The following is a 19,847-nucleotide window of genomic DNA, read 5'->3' on the forward strand; positions in this document are numbered from 1 at the left end:
GAAAGGCGTTCCATCTTGTTGAGGTCAAGATCGTCGTCATCGAGCTCAAGTGGAATGCGCAAGTATAAGGTTTGCTCTTGATAGGGTTTGTTTCTCACCGGTCTCATGGTGTAGTTGGAGACCGGTTTATAGTTTAGTTGCCGTACTATCAAGAGGGCTCTCGAGTGAGTAACTTGATCGTATCGTTCGGAGAGAGCTCAAACCTTTGCATCCTTGCATCATCTTTCTTGGTTGTTATTTGGACCTTATCCATGTGATGTTTTAGAGCTTGTGCTTATTCTCATGACAAGCTCTAGTTCATCGAAACGGATTTCGCATAGATCACTTGTTGCGTTTTCGAGTTTGGTTCATCATCTTTCTTGGTTTTATTTGGATCTTATCCATGTGATGTTTTAGAGCTTGTGCTTATTCTCATGACAAGCTCTAGTTCATTGAGAATGGTTTTTCCATGGGCAACTTGTTGCATTTTCAAGATTGGAGGTTTTACCGGTATGTCTTTTTGAGATAGGTCAAACCTTTCATCATTTGTTTCTATCCTCCTTTGCTGGACTATGATGTTTCTATGCATATTGTTGTAGAGCTCGTTGTTGTGATTTCAACGAGCCCAAGATCATCGAAATCGGAGTCCGGATGCAAAAGTTATGCCCGTTTTAGTTTTGGTGTTTCTGCAGTTTTCTTAGGCCGGATATTTTGGAAATATCCGGGTCGGATTATCCGGGCCGGATATTTCGGAAATATCCGGCCCCCAAATCGTCTAAGGACCGGAAGAACAGCAGCTCTGGATAGGGGCCGGATTTTTGGCCGGATTTTGTCCAGGTTTTGTCCCTGAGGCCGGATTATCCGGCCCCCGGATAATCCGGCCCCAACTTGGGCCGGAATATCCGGCCCTGTTTTTGCCCAAACGGCTTGATTTTCTTGGGGGGTATAAATACCCCCCTTCTTCCTCCTTGGGCTGTGCTTCTCTCACTCTCTCTCCTCCATTGTTGAACTAGAGAAGCTTGCTCTATCTCTCAATCCCTCCATGATTCTTGCCCCCATTTGAGGGAAAAGAGAGAGGAGATCTAGATCTACATTTCTACCAATCAAATCCATCTCTTTGTGAGTGGAACTCTCTAGATCTTGATCTTGGTGTTCTTTGTGAATTCCTTTGTTCTTCCTCTCTTATTCCCCCAATAGCTTTTGTAGCTTTGTTGGAATTTGAGAGAGAAGGACTTGAGCATCTTTGTGGTGTTCTTGCCATTGCATTTGGTGCATCGGTTTGAGTTCTCCACGGTGATTCGTGGAGGTGAAAGCAAGGAAGTTGTTACTCTTGGGTTCTTGGAACCCTAGACGGATTCTAGGCCTTTGTGGCGATTTGTTGGGAGCCTCCAATTAAGTTGTGGATGTGTGCCCCAATCTTTGTGTAAGGCCCGGTTTCCGCCTCGAAGGAAATCCCTTAGTGGAACCGTGACCTAGGCCTTTGTGGCGAGGGTCACCGGAGATTTAGGTGAGGCGCCTTCGTGGCGTTCGGTGTGTGGTGTGAGTACCGCATCTTGGGGTGAGGCCTTTGTGGCGTTGGTGTGCATCGAGCAACCACACCTCAAGGTGAGCCTCTTGTGGCGTTCGGGAGCACTAAGCAACCGCACCTCTCCACCGGAGATTAGCACTCGCAAGAGTGTGAACTCCGGGATAAATCATCGTCTCCCGCGTGCCTCGGTTATCTCTATACCCGAGCTCTTTACTTATGCACCTTACCTTGTGATAGCCATCGTGCTTGAAGTTATATATATCTTGCTATCACATACTTGCTTGTATTGCTTAGCATAAGTTGTTGGTGCACATAGGTGAACTCTTGCTTAGAATAAGTTGTTGGTGCACATAGGTGAACCATAGTATATATGCTTTGGGCTTGACAAAGTAAACGCTAGTTTTATTCCGCATTTGTTAAGCCCATCTCGTAAAAGTTTTAAATCGCCTATTCACCCCCCCCCCCTCTAGGCGACATCCGTGTCCTTTCAGCCGGGTCACCACAAAATGCCCTAGCTTAACTCAAATTGCTTTGTTATTGTAACGAATTCAAACATCAGCTTGCTTGTATAACTAGCGAGCTGTCTCGTTTAGCTCGAGAAATTTCTTACGAACATGAATAGCGAACATGCATACACTGTATGCCACTATCTGTAATAGAGCACACATCTATACAATTTAGAGGTTTACTAACAAAACGCAAAATAAAAAAAAAACAGATGTATAAATCACCACGTCATCGTAAACTTGGAGTACGAGAAAATAATTTTCCAAATAATAATATTTTTTTTCTTGAGATAAACCAAGTTTTTCTTAAGCAGAGACATAATCTTTGCCTCATCTTTTTTTTTTTTTTTGTTTAGGTTGCTCATCAAGCATATCGCTCGATTTTGCCTCACCTCATTAGTTAAGAAAAAAACTGACCTCATAATTTTTTTAGTTTGGTCAAAACAGGACACATTTTTTTTTTAGTTTAGGGGCATGCCGACACTCCTCCAAATCTTTGTGTGATGAGATCAATAGTATGATATGCAAATACTGGTGATGGGAAGGACAAATGCACCGGATCGGTTGGGAAAGGATGATAAAACTTAAAAGCAAAAGAGTGTTGGAGGTCTGGGCTTTAGAGATCGTCACACTTATAACATGGCCATGTTGGCACGTCAATGTTGGAAAATTCTGCACAACCCGAATTCCCTTTGTGCGACTGTACTGAAAGCAAAATATTTCGAGAACGGATCTATCCTTGAGGCGGTGCTGCAGCTAGGCATGTCTTATACATGGCGAAGCATCTAAGGACTAGGTATTCTCAAGAAAGGGATTGTGTGGTGAGAGATGGCGAGATGATTGATGCTTGGAATGACTGGTGGATTCCAAGAGGCACTAAGAGAAGACCTGTCGCAGCGCGGGGCTTATCGATCATATCCACACTTAGTGAGGTCATCAACCCCATCGAAGAGAACTGGGATGAAGAACTAATCAGGGACAACGTCAAGGCTGTGGATGCTTGTGATTTCCTCTTGGTCCCACTAATGCAGATATGGAGTATTGTGGAGTCCCTGGAATTTTAGGCCCAAAGTCCATGGGCTATGGAATTCCAATTCAAGATTTAAGTATTGGGTGGCTTGGCACTATGATAGCAAAGGGAGTTTTAGCGTTAAATCAGCTTATCACCTGGGTGTAAGCCTACGAGATGTAAAGCTGCAATGGGATGCGAGTGCCTCTTCTGACTGTTGCAAACCCCTCCACTTAATGGAAAAAGATATGTGATAGGAATGTGCCAGAAAAGGTGAAAATCTCTGTATGGAGATTTTCCCACAACAGCTTGCCAACACCGATGAACATCAAAAGGAAGAGAGTGGAGCTGTATACTCGATTCCCTATCTGCAATCGTCTGGATGAAGACGGTGGAAACGTCTTCTGAAAATCAAGTTTGTCAAGCAAGTCTCAAGGAACCTGAACATGAAGGATAGTAGGCTGGAGGTCTCAGCATGTTCGGATGCACGAGCTGTTCTTGAACATATTTGGAGCTGCAGCACGGGCGGCATAATTTTTCACAAGTCCAGAAACTACAACAATGCTAGAATCCTCACAGGTAAGATACATAACACTAGATTGATCCAGAGCTGGAAGCACAACTGTTGGCATCCTTGTTGTCTTCATCTTCAGCAAGCTCGGCAGTGGGTGCGCCAGAGGTGCGCTACAACACATGCATGAAAATGGAAAGATCGGCTAAAATAAGAAGCACATAATTTATGAAAAAGCTCTCAACTTCTCATATGTTCTTGACTGTAGATAATGATGCAACTATAAGTTACAGAAAGCCAACAATGTGTGTTCTGCTACTACCCGATCGATACAGATTCTTCTGAGCTTTTAGCAAGAAAGACCATCCATATTGTGCTGACCCTCTATCTCAAGCAAGACAGCAAGTGGGTAAATTCTTAGTGAAGTGCCAGTAGAATATCCAACAACATTATCAAAAGGAAAAGAGTGTGCGGTATCCCAGATCTTACAAATTGTTTCTTGCAATAGAATAGCATTGAAGGTAATGGATTCAGGAAAATAAGAAATATGCAAAAGGTGTTGTATCATTATGAATTTAAGGACATTGCACGAGCCAGAGTTTTTTATTTAGAAAGAAACACGTCAAGGTTGAGGCAGATTGCCAACTTGTGTGTAATGTCCTAGGATTCAGTAGTACATCATTACTATCATCAGAATAAGTAATAAGTGACAGGAAAACAATGCCAAATATTGCTCTTTCCAAAGTTTTTTTTATAAAGGCAAAATCTTCGCGTACTGTAATGATAAAATAGAGAGCAAGACAATTACACGACAATTAAAGAAGAAACACTAGAAAGCGCCATATGTATCTGTCGACCGTTTCGGGCTTTATTCATTCAAAGCTGGGCACTTGATGCCTTTAGTCTAAAAAAGAAGGCTTCAAGCAACCCATGCTTTCAAATGTATGTGCAGTGCGACCATACGTATGTACTCAAGTAGCACATGCTTTTAAATGTTCTACCAAAATGATGTGGAGTCCAAGCTTTTCCAGCAACATCTTTTCTTCGCAGCACCAAAGAATAGCACTAGAAACCGACATAAAGCTTTAAGTATGTTCATTAGATATTTATATGACCATGACCATGGCAAGCGGGTGAATTCTTTGTGGAATGCCAGTAGTACATACACAGAGCAGTATCAAGAGGAAACTCATGTGTGGTATTCCAAATCTTACATATTGTTTCTTCCAATAGAATAGCATGGAAGGTAATAGATTCTGGAAAATAAGAAATATGTAAAGGTTGATGTATCATTATTATGAAGTTAAGGACATTGCGAAAGGCAGAATTTTTTATTTAGAAAGAAGCACATCAATGTTGAGGCAGATTGCCTAGTTGTGCGTAGAATGTCTTAGTATTCAGTAGTACAGCATCACTAGAATCAGAATCTCATAAGTGACAGGAAAAAATGATAAATATTGCTCTTTCCATAGGTTTTTTGGTAAGAGGAAAAAGCTTTGCCTACTGTAATGATAAAGCAGAGAGCAAGAAAATTACACGATAAATAAAAAAGAAACGCTAGAAAGCGCCATAGGTATTTGTCGGCCGTTTGGGGCTTTTATACATTCAAAGTTGGGCACTTGATGTCTTTCGTCTAAAAAAAGGCACCAAGCAACCCATGCTTTCAAATGTATGTGCCGTGCGACCATAGATATGTACTCAAGTAGCCGCATGATTTAAATCTTCTACGAAAATGATGCAGAGTCCAAAATTTTCCAGCGACATCTTTTCTTCGTGGAACCAAAGAATGGGACTAGCATTTTGCCTTCTCTGGTTTCAGTGTACAGAGACAAACACATCAATTTATACTACTACTTCTATTTCTTCCCAATTTCATAGCCTAATTAGGTAACCTCTAAGCCTGCATCTGGCAAGCAGGAGGGGAATGCTCTCTATTCACACTAATACTGCAATGGCACTAAAGTAGGGAGACACTAAACTCACCGGCCTCTTTGGTGCCTCTTGATCTTCAGATTCCCCCGCTGCAGTATCACTGTATTTAGGGAACATAGGATAGCTGTCATCATCCTCTTCTTCTTCATTATGTTCCATCACAACCCCTCTTTCTCCGTGCTTGGTCCAACAATTATAACTAGGCATGAAACCGGACACAAGCAGGTGGGTGTGAAGGATTTTTGAGGAAGAGTAAGCCTTCTCATTCTGACAGAAACGACATGGACAACACATAAAACCATCCCGAGTGTTTTCCTTCGCCACACCGATAAAATAATGCAGGCCCGTAATAAACTCGGTAGTGCGTCGGTCACCGTACATCCATTGCCGGCTCATCTGCATTATATATTAAGTATATATAAAAAAACCATTTCAGAACATCATGAATAGAGACGTAACCAGTGTACATCGACACATGCATTTTATCAATGACAGATGAAAGGATAAAGTTGCCAACCTCGACCGAGGAGGAAACAAAAAGAGAAAGCTTAAGTGTGGCTCGGGCACTTCATATCATGTTTGTTTTGTGTGAACTCAAGTGGCGTCATGCTCTCAGTGATTTCATCAAGCACCTCTTGTGCATAAGAAGGAAAAAAGCAAACCAGCATACACCCCAACCTCGGGCATCAAAGCTAAGTGTGACTCACACACAAGCTCGGGCAGGTATATATATAAGAAAACTTTAGTCCCGGTTTGTGTCTCTAACCGGGACTAAAGATGGACCTTTAGTCCCGGTTGGTGTCCGTTTGAACTGGGACTGGTGCTAGCCGTGCCCCGTGCGACGTCCTAGCCGTTGGAATCGGGACTAATGCTCACATTAGTCCCAGTTCCAAACGCGGCCAGGACTAATGCTACGGGCAGCTCCGGACGGAAGGCCCTTTTTCTACTAGTGTGTAATGATACAGCAGCAGAGAGCAGGACAATTACACGATAAATAAAGAAGAAACGCTAGAAAGCGCTATAGAGGTATTTGTCGGCCGTTTGGGGCTTTTATACATTCAAAGTTGGCAGTTGATGTCTTTCGTATACAAACAAGGCTTCAAGCAACCCATGGTTTGAAATGTATGTGCAGTGCGACCATAGGCATGTAGCGCATGATTTACATGTTGTACCAAAATGATGTGGAGTCCAAACTTTTCCAGCGACATCTATTCTTCGCAGTACCAAAGAATAGAACTAGCATTTTGCCTTCTCCGGTTGGAGTGTACAGAGCAGACACATCTATTTATAATATTGCTAATCAATTTCATAGCCTAATTAGGTAGCCTCTAAGCCTGCATCTGGGAAGAATGGTACTAGCATTCTGCCCTTTCTGGTTGCAGTGCACAGAGCAAACACATCAATTTATACTAGTCCTACTCAATTCCATAGCCTAATCAGGAGGGCTGATTTCTACTGACACTGCAATGGCATTAAGGTAGGGGAGACACTAAACTCACCGGCCTCTTTGGTGCATTCTGCTGCTCCTGCTGCCGGAGTTTTTCCTTCTCCCACAGGTGCCGTTGGTAACCCCACTCTATCCGCTCCTCTTTCCGTAGCTTGCTTAATGCATACGCCTCAATGAGGGAAATCTCCCTCTTTCTAGTCTTAGCTCCCTGAAAATGCAATCCAAAATACACGAATATCAGGAGATCTCCAATGTCAGAGACCTGAATATACATGAAACCTGTCTGGCTTCAGCAGTTGAGCCTGAACTTCTGAAACTGGTAAATATTGAGAGCAGTACCTGCGGTTTTGACACTTCCTCCCCACCAGCAGCAGCAACCTCCACATCCTTTTTCCCGTGAAGATTACCATTGTCCCCGGGGGACGGCTTAGCAGTGCGGCTGCTACGGCTCTCGCCGTGGTACACCCACACCGTGTAATCAGGCTGGAAGCCGTTCTTGCCCAGGTGAATCTGCATGTCGTACTTGGACTGCTTTCGCCTGTTGCCGCAGCACGCGCAGGGGCACCACACGCAGCCGTCCGGCGGCACGCGGCGGAAGGCGAGCTCCACGAACTCCATCGCCTTCTCCGCCCACTCGGGGGTGATTGAGGTCCTGCTCTGACGGCCCGTGTACATCCAGCTGCGGCCTTCCGCCATCGTCGCCGATCCCCGTCCCTGCGTTGGCACACATGATGATTTCAACTCTCTTGATGGCTCGGAAACCGAGCTATTGTGTGCAAGAACGCGCAGATCTGCCATTGCCGGCCCTGAAATGCACGAATGCCAACTCGATTGCTGTGGCAGCGAACTGACCTGAGTGCTGGTCGGTTTCCTGAAACGCGCGACCTCCGTGAACAGAAGGCTCGGATGGAGGGGGGCGGGAGGCGGCGATGAGTGGCGGCGCGAGTGAAAGGGGGTGGATAGGAGGGTTTTGTGGGAAATGCAGCCGGTGGTCTGCGTATGCCGACAGGCGGTGGCGGGAGGTCGAGGGGAAAAAGCCGCCGGCAACGAGGGCGCCGCGCCTTGAGGATTACCAGTTTGCAAGGCCTGACAGGCATGGGCCTGATTTGCTGCTACTACTACTTGTCTACTTGGGCCTATCTTCTCCTCTGTACCTGTTCCAGCGGAAACTGAAATGACCATTATTATTCTTCCAGTTTGTTCTTTCCTTCAAGGCCTCTTTCTCGACTTTACTTGAATGCCATTTGCTGAGGTATCTTCTTTTTTCTTCTTCTGGCGAAAGGGCATTTTATTATTTTACAAAAGAAAGAAGAAAGGTCATTTCGCCAATCTGGGAAATAACATCGAAAGCAATCGATCGGAGAAGCCCCCTAGTATTGAGAATGAAAACGTGGATTCATTCCCCAGGCGTGTGTGCTTTCCACGGGCCTGATTTTGATTTCTTTTTAAATTGTTCAACTATATCCTCCAAAGTGAAGACACCTTTATCTTTCTTCATCATCTTGAAAGTAGCATCATAACTTGGAAGAACCCGTGAGTAATATCGGAATCACACTAACGATTTCAATGAGGAAGTAGTGTCAGAAGAAGAGTCTAGTGAGGACGGTCCCCGCCCTTCGGCTTGATAAAAAACAAAGTAGCCTAGGTCGTGCCACATTGTGTCTCCCACCTATGGATCTCGATAAATATGGTTGGTATTAGCTGGTGTCAAGTGGAGCATTGGTTCACCAATCCCAGGTGATCCACATGAATTCCTACATCCATCATAGCAACCAACCGAATAAGTGAGTTTTCTAAAGAAGTAGTTCCGCATGCCTGCGAAAAAACCGTTAAGTTATCAATTTGCATAGGCCTGCTGTTAGCCAAACGCTTGCCCTTGGGCTTTGTACCTCTTTCTCCTCTTTTCCCCTCATTTCTCTTCTCGGTCAAGAAAGAGTGATGGCTTTCGCTAGTCTACCGAGATGGAAGTATCATATAAGCAATTCTAGAAAGTACCAATTCAAATGTTTAGGAGGATCCTGCACGAAGGTATCATACTCATCCGGCGGGCAATCATCTCTTACTGCTATCGAACAGAGAATATGCTTCTTGGCATCGATCCACGGTTTTAGAGTTATAGTCACAGGAAACCATATATGTTTCGTCGTGTATCTGCCAGTAGCCAATATTTTTGCTTTTCCTTTGCTGAGGCCAAGCAATCCCCCGATTTACCTAGCGGATTTCTTCACCCAGTTGGTCCAGATTGTTGATCAGGGTAGCCCGTTAGACCCAATCCACCTATCGATCAACGCCACTTTCGTTACAAATATGAAAAGGTAAGGATCTGCGACTGGGCCAAATGGTCTATGGATTTGTCTGGGTTTATGGTCTAAGAGTAACCGCGTTGGTAAAAGGACAAGTGGAAGATGATCTCGAATTGTTCTCTTTCCTTAACCTGGCCAAGTCGGTGGAAACTTGTTCAAGGTTGGATCGAGAGGACTTTGTCGGTGGGGGGAAAGGAAGTGTATTGATAAAGTATCTCTTGTCCAAGCCGTATCTACATATTTTATGTCATGCTTCAAATTACCAAGGGGATTGTTTGTATCAGCACATAACATCGATGTGAAGACAAAAAGGGGATTATTTAGCATCAAGAATGGAGAAATGAAGGAAGACACCACGGGTCTCGTCGGACTTGTTGACGATGCTGAAGTATATGGGAGCCATGGGATTTAGAGACATTGAAATTGAGAATCTGGCTATCTTGGCTAGGCAAGCCTGGTGGATTCTACAAGATCCTATGTGTCGTCGTGGCGAACGAGCAGATGCCATGGGATGGCTTAAGTTGGGGCCGAATGGGCGCTAGAGGATTCGGGGGAGGGTTTTTGGATTAGATTGGATGAACTTCCGGGTGCTTTCCTCAAGAACTAGGCCAAGGCCAAAGGTAGAAGAAGAGAGACACAAGGAAGAACTCTGCTCTAGATCTTTCTCTTCATTGATCTCATTAGGTTACAAGTTTCATCATAACATTGATACGTGCCCGCGATGGGGTGTGCCTCCTCTCCTTATATAGGGGAGAGGGTGGCTTACAGGGGAAGAAACCCTAATGGCATCTTTGACTAGACAAACTACTTTACAAAGTAACTTTAATCATAGGTGACGCCGGTATCTTCTTTAATCAGGGAGGCTGACGTCCTCCGGTTTCTTTTGGCGTCACCTTCCTCTTTGGCGCCAGGGCTTCGTTTAAAGCTACTTTGCTTAGCTCATCTTTGTCCTCTAGCTCTGGAGAGAATCTTTGACCAGTCTTGCCGACGTGCTACAATACACTTCTTACCGGTTCTCCGGTGTCTTCTTAGCTCATACCGGTATACCTCTCTTGGGGATACCGATATAGACTTACTCAGCCCAATGCTCAACTTTGAGCTCTGGAATAAATATTAAACCGGTATCTTGATGGCTCAAACCATCCGGTTTGGCATGCCTTTGGCATACCGGGGGTCATCCCCCCAACATTAGTCCCCGAAGCTGGTATAGTCCGGTGGATTTTATCCGACGGACCATGCCAGGTTCCCACATCATAAGGTACCGGTTTAATCTTTCCGGATGCCAGTTAGATCTTCCGGCATCTTCGCCGGACTTACATCTCCCTCTCTTTGCAAAGTACTCCCGGTATCTTATCTTCCGGTGTCTTTGTCATTAAACTCCTCCTCGGTGAAGTCGAGCATTTCTCGGGTATAGTGCCTGTCAGAGACATGCGCACTGTTTCTGACGCGCCAGTGCCAGGGGTCACTTCCCTTCGGCTTCTACGCCCGCATTTACTGCGTCACATCAGATCCCAGCTGCCATTCCGGATCCGTGCGGTTTCCCTGCGGCATTCTATTTTTCGCGCGTGTATCATCGTGCCACGTGGCGGCCCACGAACTGAACCGCCGTGGCCCAACGGTTGCCAGCCCACTAACTCCTTCTCCTATAAAGAGGGAGTGCGGTTCCACCTCGTCTCTTTCCCCGCACTCGCATACTCTCCAGCGCTTCGAGCCTTTTGCCTCGTGCAATCTCATCGCCGCCGGTCGCTGCCAGAGCCCTGCTCCCGACGAACTTGCGCCGTTGCTCTTGCTGCGCTGAAGATCTTCGCCGCGGAGAGGTCCACCGGTGCTTCTTCGCCGCCGCTGCTTCGAGCTTTCTTCGGCGGTTTTCATCCTTCTCCGTCGCCAGCCTCCGTCGGCGCTCACGAGCTTGCCGCCGCTTCGGCAACCTTCTCCCTAAGCGCCTCCGCCGCCTCAGGTTAGGCTCGAAACACATTTGCTTCTTTCTTCGTTGCTCTTTAGATCTTGGGCCGGTAGGGTATTTATTTTCCTTCTTTGTTGCTTTTCCTCTTACTCGTAGATCTTCGCGCAAGAGTAGATCTTGGGAAACCTGTTTTTTCGGTAGAATCCGGCATCGTTCAATCCTTATGTCTAGCGAGGGGTATTCTTCCGAGTCCTCTTCGAGCAGCCGCCGAAGCGATACCTTCGACAGCCTTTCTGCTGAAATCGCCCGGATGGACTCCGATACCGGAAGAGGCTAAGAGAGCGGCGGCTCCGGCCAGGGTTCCGGGGTAGATCTTTCCGGCATCACCCGCGGAGCCTGGAAAGGTTCCGACGTGACGCAGCACGAGATAGATTGGCTCTACCGTTCCCGGAGGATACCGGCAGAAGTCTCCTGCCAGCTTCCGCGCGACGAGATCGAACCGGTACTAGAACCCGGTGAGTCCGTCGTTTTCCTTGCTCACTTTGAGCGCGGCTTCGGCCTTCCTGCTTCCGATTTCTTCTGCGAGTTCTTAGATTTTTATGGACTCCAGCCTCACCACCTTCCCGGCAATGCCGTTTTTTATCTTTCTTGCTATGTCTCCTTCATGGAGGGCTACATCGGCCTCCGTCCCACGAAGGAGACTTTTGCTCGCTTCTTTAGCCTTAGGATCAACTCGGTCCAAGGCAAAGATATACCTAAGCCCAAACCCCACGTTCAATGCGGGTCTTGCATCATTGGCTCCCGCCAAGGGAGCCCCTTTTTTAAGTTTTCCGGTCTCGAGTCATGCCGGGCATGGCAAGAGACCTTTTTCTATGTGAAGAACACCGGCGAGGCCGATCTCATCAAACTACCGGCTTTTAATCCGGCGGTGCCCACGAAGGCCAACTGGAGCTTTAATCCGAGGACCAATCACATTGAGACCAACCGGATTATCCGCTTCATGGAAAATCTAAAGAAGGATACGGACATTAGCTCCGACGACATCGTCCGCACCTTCATCTCACGCCGGGTGCTTCCCCTCCAGCGCCGGGCGCATAAGATAAGCGAGATGTATGGCCCTCGTGATCCCACCAAGATCACCGGCCTCCCTCTGACCAAGGAGGACATAGTGCTTAAGGCCAAGCAGATCTGTCAAACAGATATGCCAATGGACTGGGAATGGGGCTTCGTGCCTCTCAGCTGCACCAACCCTCCAACTGCTGAAGTAAGAGATTGTGCAATCCGGGTTGTTGTACCGTAGCTTTTGTGTTGTGGCTAACTGTCTTTCCATTCTTTTTCAGGCCAAAGAGCGCTTTCCTCGCATCGCCGCAGAGAAACGAGGCCCGAAGCAGAAGCGGGATCTTGACGAGGTCGACCCCGATCCTTATATCCATTGGACCGACCTCAAGATGGGCCGCACCCACACCCCGCGCCCCGGTAACTTTTCATCTGAAGCTTCCGGTTCGGATGATGAGGTCGTTATCCTCGAGGTAGTTTTCTCTTCCGGTTTCTCATGCTCTTTGTTATTTCCCTTCTGTAGATGCTCCCTCAGCTAGCACCCAACCACAGGTTCATGAGCACGTGGCTCCTCTGCAGGCCGAAGTTGGCCGCGAGTACATGGAGAAGCTCACCTCCCAGGGCAAGAAGCACAAGGCCCCGACAACTGAAGCCGGTTCAAGCCAAGGCCCTCCCGCCAAATGCTCCCGGACCGAAGTTGTCGGAGGGAAAGCGGTGGACAAGAAGCGCTATCAAGGCAAACAGATGCCGATTGCTTCCGGGTAAGTCTTCTTTTCTCTTTATGCTTTGTTTTTCAGACTTTTTCTTCCGGTTGCTCTTTCCAACCTTTTCTCTTTTTCTTGCTCAGCCCTGCGCTCAAGCTCTCCAAGAGCGCCAGCGGCCCAAGGCCTGAGAGCTCTGAGGGAACCGCAAGGACCTCATCTCCTCTTTACTCAAGCCCGGTACCTTCTGGTACCGGCAACGCTTCTGCCTCCCCTCTGGGAGGCACTCCAAGTGCGGGGCGCGCGGCCCCTACACCTCCAGATCACCGCGCGGAGGAGGAGCGCATCTCCCCTCCTGAAACACAAGACACCGGCGCCAGCAACATCGGCGCCGACTCTGAAGCTGCCGGGAGGGCGGAACCTCTGGTTCCTCCCGTCCCTAAAAGAAAGAAGAAGAATACCACGAACTCTTCCCCCTCCAAGCCGGTGCCGGACTCTTCCGCGCCGGCAAGCTCTGCTCCGGGCCAGGACGCACCCGGTGCCCGTTCGCTGCGCAGGACTTCATCCGCGCCTCCGTCGGAAGCTCCCAGCGTCGAGCCAACCGGGGCCACGCCGACGCCGCCGCCAAACCAAGGACCCGCGCCAACTCCTAGCCAAGGGCCCTCTACGGCCAAGCCGACGCCGCCGCCAGAAAGCAGCAAGCTTCTCAAGCCGGAACCTTTCAAGGGGAAGGCCGCGGCTTCCAGCACCCCTTCGCCTGGCTCACAGCAGCTGGCGCTGCACGCCAGCCGCGCCGCTGTTGCAGCTGGTGAGGTGACCACCGGTCTGCTTGGCCGGATAACCGAGCTGAAGCGCGAAGGCCGCGAGCTGGGCCATCTGCTTGAATATGCTGAAAAGTGGAATCAAGCAGATGTGTCCGCGGCCACGCGCGGCTTGGGGAAGGACAGGCTTCCGGCGGTTTACCCTACTGGCCCCCGGTGCACTGAGGAGCACTTCATCCGGCTGCGGCGCGCGGTGAGGGAGCTCGACAACGCGTGGCACGATGCCACCAACAATGTTGTGGTAAGTTACACCAAGCTTTTTGCAATTTCTCCAACTCTTGCCGGTTTCTCTTTTTCCGGATTATGTATATCTCCTCAGTCCCCGAGTTTCGTGTTGAGAGCGTAGCTCTTAGCGCGAAACTTAACCAAGAACGTAAAGAAACCGGCTTCTTCTCATAGCCATTTTTACTTGAACAGAGCACGGCGGACGCCCGGAAGCGCCTCTTTGAGGAGCTTCTGTGGGAGCACCGGGACCTTTCTGAGGCCCACAGCCACTGCCAAGGTAAGCTCTCTTACCCCCGGCTTCTTTTTACCGGTTGGTTTTCCCTTTTTGTTACTTACAAAATTCTGCATAACAGCTATCCCAGAAGCCTCCATTGAGGCCCTCAAGGCCCAGCTCAGCACCCTTCAAGGTATAGCTCTTTTTTCGGTTAACTCGTTTTTCTACGTTTTTCCCATTACAACTTTGCCAATATTTCTTTTCGTACTCTAGATGAGAAGGAGCAGCTCATCCAGGAGCATCGCAAGGCTCTGGACGCCCAGAAGGCCGTCACTAGAGGGCTGAAGGACGACCTCATCCAAATCGGGCTCCGGCATGATCAGGAGCTGAAGGACGCCAAAGCTGCGGCTGAGGCGCAGCTAAAGGAGGCCCTGGATGATTCTGTTAACTCCACCGCGGTGCTGCGGGCAGAGCTTGAGGAGGGAGGCAAGGCGCGGAAAGCAGCCGAAGATCGGGCTGCCCTCCTAGAGGCGGAGCAGAAGGAGTATGACCTGCTGGTCATGCAAACCGACGCGCTCGCCCTCCGTAAGTTTTTCTTTTTTCTTTTCTGGCTTCTGCTTATAAGCTTATGCCTTCCGGTAGCGTGTCCTTATCGTTTTCCTTTGTCTTGCAGGGCTCTTTCCGGACTCACAGGCGTACGCGCAGAAAAAGGTAGCAGAGCGCCGGATCGCGCAAGCGTTCAAGAATCTGGATCCGCCCTGGGACCCTTATGACCATCTGGTCGCGCTTTCTGCCTGGGTCTCGCACATGCGCGCGGTGGACCGGAACCTTGCCGACGTCCCCGAGGTAGCGATCCAGCTCTTCAAGGTGTTGTGGCCTGAGGAGGAGGTGCCGGCCAACCTGACGCTCACCTCCGATCGCCTGAAAGGTGCCGGTCGGAGGATCCGCGAGTGGCAATGGTCAGCGGCCCGTGCCGGAGCAGACGAGGCGCTACGCACTGCCTGTTCCTGGTATGAAGACCTGGACCTGGACGCCTTCGTCGCCGCGCGCCAAGACGCTCCTACCGACATGGATCCGGCCCTCACCGCCAAGCGGAAGGATCGCGCCTACCGGATAGCTGAGTATGCGGCAGTCCGCACCTTCATTCCTCCTCCTCCTGGCGTCACTGATTATCTTAGTGACTATGAAGAAGAGGAAGATGAGGATGAAGATGTCGGAGAAGATGCGCCTCCGGAAGGTGCTGATGCCGGGAACGTTCCTCCTGAAGCTCCTGCCTGAATATGCTTATCCTGCTTTTGTTGTGTCCTGTTTAACTTGAAACAATGCTCATTAAATTCGACCCCGGTATGCCGGGGGTTATGCTGTAATTTAACACTTGGCCGTTCTTTTGGCTATGATACCATATTGTCTGCCGGTATGCTTTACCGGTAGGCTATTAAGTTATGTTTGCCTTATTGACTTAGCATTTTGCTTATCGTTTGCTTTGATCTTGTACTGCAAAGATTCCGGGATCGTTTTCGCATCCAATCCGATGCACACTTGGCTCTTTTACTTTGGCTCTGCCTACCTCTTTTGGGTGTTTTGGCGTATGAGACACAAAGTTCTTTTGCCAAGCAAGCACTTTCTTGAACTTAGAAACAACTCGAAATTTTCACAAAAAACCGGTTTAACCGGGGTTAGTTAAACTTTTCCGGATTGTTCGTTCCCACTATCTCTTTTCGTAGTTCACGTGCTTAATTCCTACCGGTTTATCTTGCTTGCCATGAAGCTGGGTTGCGGACAGCAACAGAGTCGAAGACTCCGGTAGGTTTTAGCACGTTACTAAACCGGAAAGAAAAAATGTTCAACAAGCAACCGGTAAACTGAAAAAATAAACATATTGCATGCAACTTTAGTAGGGGTAGTCCCCGAGATTCATTTGAGGTTCCGACATCTTTTTATTCATAGCAAATAAGGTACAAAAAGGAACTTCTTACACCACAACTTCATGAGTAGAAAGGACGCACCAGAGCTATGTTCCACGGACGCTTAGTCTCATCTCCGGACCTGTCCGCCTTGCCCTCTTTCCATTCCTGTGCATCAATTAGGTAATAGGCATCATTGTGGAGAGCTTTGCTCACAATGAAAGGTCCCTCCCATGGGGGTGATAGCTTATGCCGGCCTTCAGTGCGCTGCACTAGGCGTAGCACCAGATCTCCTTCCCGGAATACCCTCGGGTTAACCTTCCGGCTGTGATAGCGTCTGAGGTTTTGCTGGTAAATGGCTGTTCTTGCCAATGCCAATTCTCTTGCTTCTTCTAGCAAGTCCACATCGTTTTCTCGGGCCTCTTTTACCTCTTATTCGGTATAGAGTTGCACCCTTGGTGAGTCATGGAGAATGTCGGTTGGTATGACCGCTTCTGCTCCGTAAACCATAAAGAATGGAGTGTATCCGGTAGACCGGTTTGGAGTCGTTCTTATGCTCCACAGCACTGATGGCAGTTCATCAAGCCAACACCCCGGTGCCTTTTCGATTGACTCGATGAGCCTTGGTTTTATACCGGAAAGCCCCAGCGCATTTGTCCTTTCCACTTGGCCATTGCCTTGTGAGTGTGCCACCGAGCACAAATCCAACCGGATGCTGTTATTCTCACAGAATCGTTTGAACTCGCCTTGGGCAAAGTTTGAGCCATTGTCAGTTATGATACTATGTGGGTACCCGTACCGCAGGATGACATCCTTTAAGAATTTCACCGCTGTGTGCCCATCACATTTTGCAATAGGCTTTACTTCTAGCCACTTGGTGAATTTATCAACCATAACCAAGATGTGGGTCATGCTGCTCCTTGCAGTTTTGAATGGTCCAACCATGTCAAGGCACCAAACAGCAAACGGCCAAGTTAGCGGTATGGTTTTTAAACCGGATGCCGGGGTATGATTTTGCTTGGCGTACCTCTGGCACCCATTGCATTTTCGTACTAGATCCTCAGCATTTTCCAAAGCAGTGGGCCAATAGAACCCATGCCGGAATACTTTTGCAATCAGCGCCCTTGACGAGGCGTGGTGCCCACATTCTCCTTGGTGAATCTCCACAAGCATTTCTTTTCCCTCTTCCGGTTCCACACATCTTTGAAGGACACCGGTAACACTTCTCTTGTACACCTCGCCATTGATGATGGTGTATGCTTTGGACCTTCTCTGGATTCTTCTGGACTCGTTTTCGTCAACCGACAAGGTGCCATTGATCAGGAATTCCTTAATAGGTTTAACCCAAGATGGTGCCTCTCGAACCAGAAACACCGGTACGTCTATCTCCATGTTATCCACCATCATTGTTTCTTCCGGTATGGACGCAGCAGTCCCCGAGCTTGTCAGAACAGTCCCCGAGTTTGCCGGAACAGTCCCCGGGTTTCCTTCATCGATATCAAGTGGTACAACATGTGATTCCGGTACAAAGATAGATTCCGACTCCGGGCTCGGCTTGATCAATGGTACTCTTAAGTGCGCCAAGGCTATTCCGGGAGGAATTTCTTGCCTAGAGGAGCCCATCTTGGACAAAGCATCTGCGGCTTCATTTTCCGCTCGTGGCACATGGTGAAACTCACAGCCCTCAAAGAAGCCGGCAATCTTTTGCACGTGAAACCGGTATGAAGCCATGTTGGCATCTTTTGCGTCCCAATCTCCGGAACATTGTTGCACCACTAGATCTGAATCTCCATAGCAAACGATCCGGTGCGCGCCGATTTCTTTTGCGACCTTGAGCCCATCGATCAAAGCCCCGTATTCAGCGACATTGTTGGATGCCCTGAAATGTACTTGCAAAACATACCGGAGGTGGTCTCCCTTTGGTGAAGTAAGTACCACACCGGCACCCAGAACCTCTTTGAGTTTGGATCCGTCAAAGTGCATCTTCCAGTATTCTATTTTTTGGTCTGGCGGCTTGTATTGCATTTCTGCCCAATCAACTAGGAAATCAGCCAAAGCTTGCGATTTTATGGCATCCCTTCTTTCATATACCGGTACGTATGGTGATATCTGGATTGCCCATTTTGCAATCCTACCGCTAGCATCTTTGTTGCACATGATATCGGAGATGGGTGCCTCACTCACCACTTTCATGGGGTGCTCCTCAAAGTAATGCTTAAGCTTTGTGGCGGCCATGAACACGCCATAAGTCATTTTCTGGAAGTGCGGGTAGTTTTGTTTTGAGAGGGAGAACACCTCGCTCAGGTAGTATACCGGCCTCTGCACGGTTTTTCCTTCCTCTTCTCTTTCAACTACAACCACCACACTCACAACCCGGTGTAACATCCCAAGTTTCAACAATAATAAACAAGAAGAGAAATTCCCCAAAGTCAAAATTTGCATTTAACAAAAACTTTTTCTATGCATATAGTGCCACATATAGATAAATGCATTTGAGTGATATTCTTTTGTGCAATTGCCATGATAAGTGCTAGTATGTGTAAACCTTGCTATGTGAACCCTAACCAAGTTCACTAAACCCTAAATTGGGGAGAAATAAAGAAATTGGGAAAAACCCCTCTCTCACTCACATACACTCTATGTAAAATAACCAATCCTCAACCAAGGCCAAGTTTGCTTGCCCCATTGCTTCTAAAATGCTTCAATATGATAAACTAACCCTTTTGCATCCTTGGATCAAGAATCAAATCAAAAGAAATCAAGATTTCATCACACATGTGATAATGGTCACATAACCCAAATTTATTTTCTTCACCACTTTACCCTTCTGTATTTCTCAAATCTTGAACTAAGCAAGGTCAACTAAAGCCAGGTCATCCAAGACCATGTCAAGGTGAGTAACTTTGATGTTGACCACCCTCCCTAAAGTTGACTAGGTTGACCAGAATAAGAGGGCAAAGAGGGAACCCGGGAGAGAGAAGAAGATCACCCCAAATTTTGAAAAGTTGCAAATCAATTCCAAATTGAGTGCCACCACCACCAATACATCACAATATTTATATAAATGAGAATCACCAAAAAGATTTTCAAAATTCGAAAGAAAGTTTCTTGCGGCCATTTGGTCGAACAGTGGTGCAGCCTCTAGACTAAGTGATACATGCTATTATCCAGCAGTTTTGACCCTAAACCACTTTGGCAAAGTGATCATCAGCCTCCCCTACACCCCCTGCCTCTAGCCCAGTACTTGCATGGCTGATTAAAGTGGAGGAGAAACCCTAAAACATGCTACACAATGCCATGCCGGCCACCTTTGGCACCCATCTCCCTGGCCACTCCCTCGTCGTTTCTCCATGTCCTCGAGCATCCCTGATGCATAAGGATCACGCCCGTACCACTGGATCGCTCGCCATTGCACGGCACTGCCCAGAACGCCCGCGTCCAAAACGTGCCAGGACGTGCCAGCCGGCGTGGTGATCACGCCCTGGACGCGCAAGGACGCCACGCACTCGACCGCTACCGTCCTCGCCCTGCATCCCTAGCACCGCGTCGAGCATCGCCTCTGCACCCTCTACAAGCTAGACGAACGCCCGTGCCTGCCCTGCATCGTCGCCGTCGCCATAGCCCAAAATGATGCCGCGCGCCCAGTGATAGACATTGCACGCGCCCGAGCTCTCCCATCACCCTTTTCTCGGTCTCGATACAGGTTGAGCATCTCCCGTACACCAGCTAGCCATAGCCGTCCTTCGCTTGCCCTTTCGCTCGCCGGAAACGCCACGCCATGGCCGCGCCCTTGCAGCACCCCGCGGCA

The 19,847-nt window shown here is 48.3% G+C and overlaps 1 protein-coding gene across 1 annotated transcript; it reads right to left on the minus strand.

The window, feature by feature from the left end:
- Nucleotides 1-3,457: 3,457 nt before the first annotated feature.
- Nucleotides 3,458-7,898, minus strand: LOC127301466 (uncharacterized). Its single transcript, XM_051331718.2, has 5 exons — nucleotides 7,765-7,898; nucleotides 7,252-7,626; nucleotides 6,965-7,120; nucleotides 5,517-5,861; nucleotides 3,458-3,706 (listed from the first exon to the last, which is right to left on the minus strand). The coding sequence occupies exons 2-5, from the start codon at nucleotides 7,606-7,608 to the stop codon at nucleotides 3,617-3,619; spliced, it is 948 nt and encodes a 315-aa protein (XP_051187678.1). The 5' UTR covers nucleotides 7,609-7,626; nucleotides 7,765-7,898; the 3' UTR covers nucleotides 3,458-3,616.
- Nucleotides 7,899-19,847: the final 11,949 nt, after the last annotated feature.

The sequence above is a fragment of the Lolium perenne genome, chromosome 5 (genome assembly GCF_019359855.2).
Source record: "Lolium perenne isolate Kyuss_39 chromosome 5, Kyuss_2.0, whole genome shotgun sequence".
Classification (NCBI taxonomy): Eukaryota; Viridiplantae; Streptophyta; class Magnoliopsida; order Poales; family Poaceae; genus Lolium; species Lolium perenne.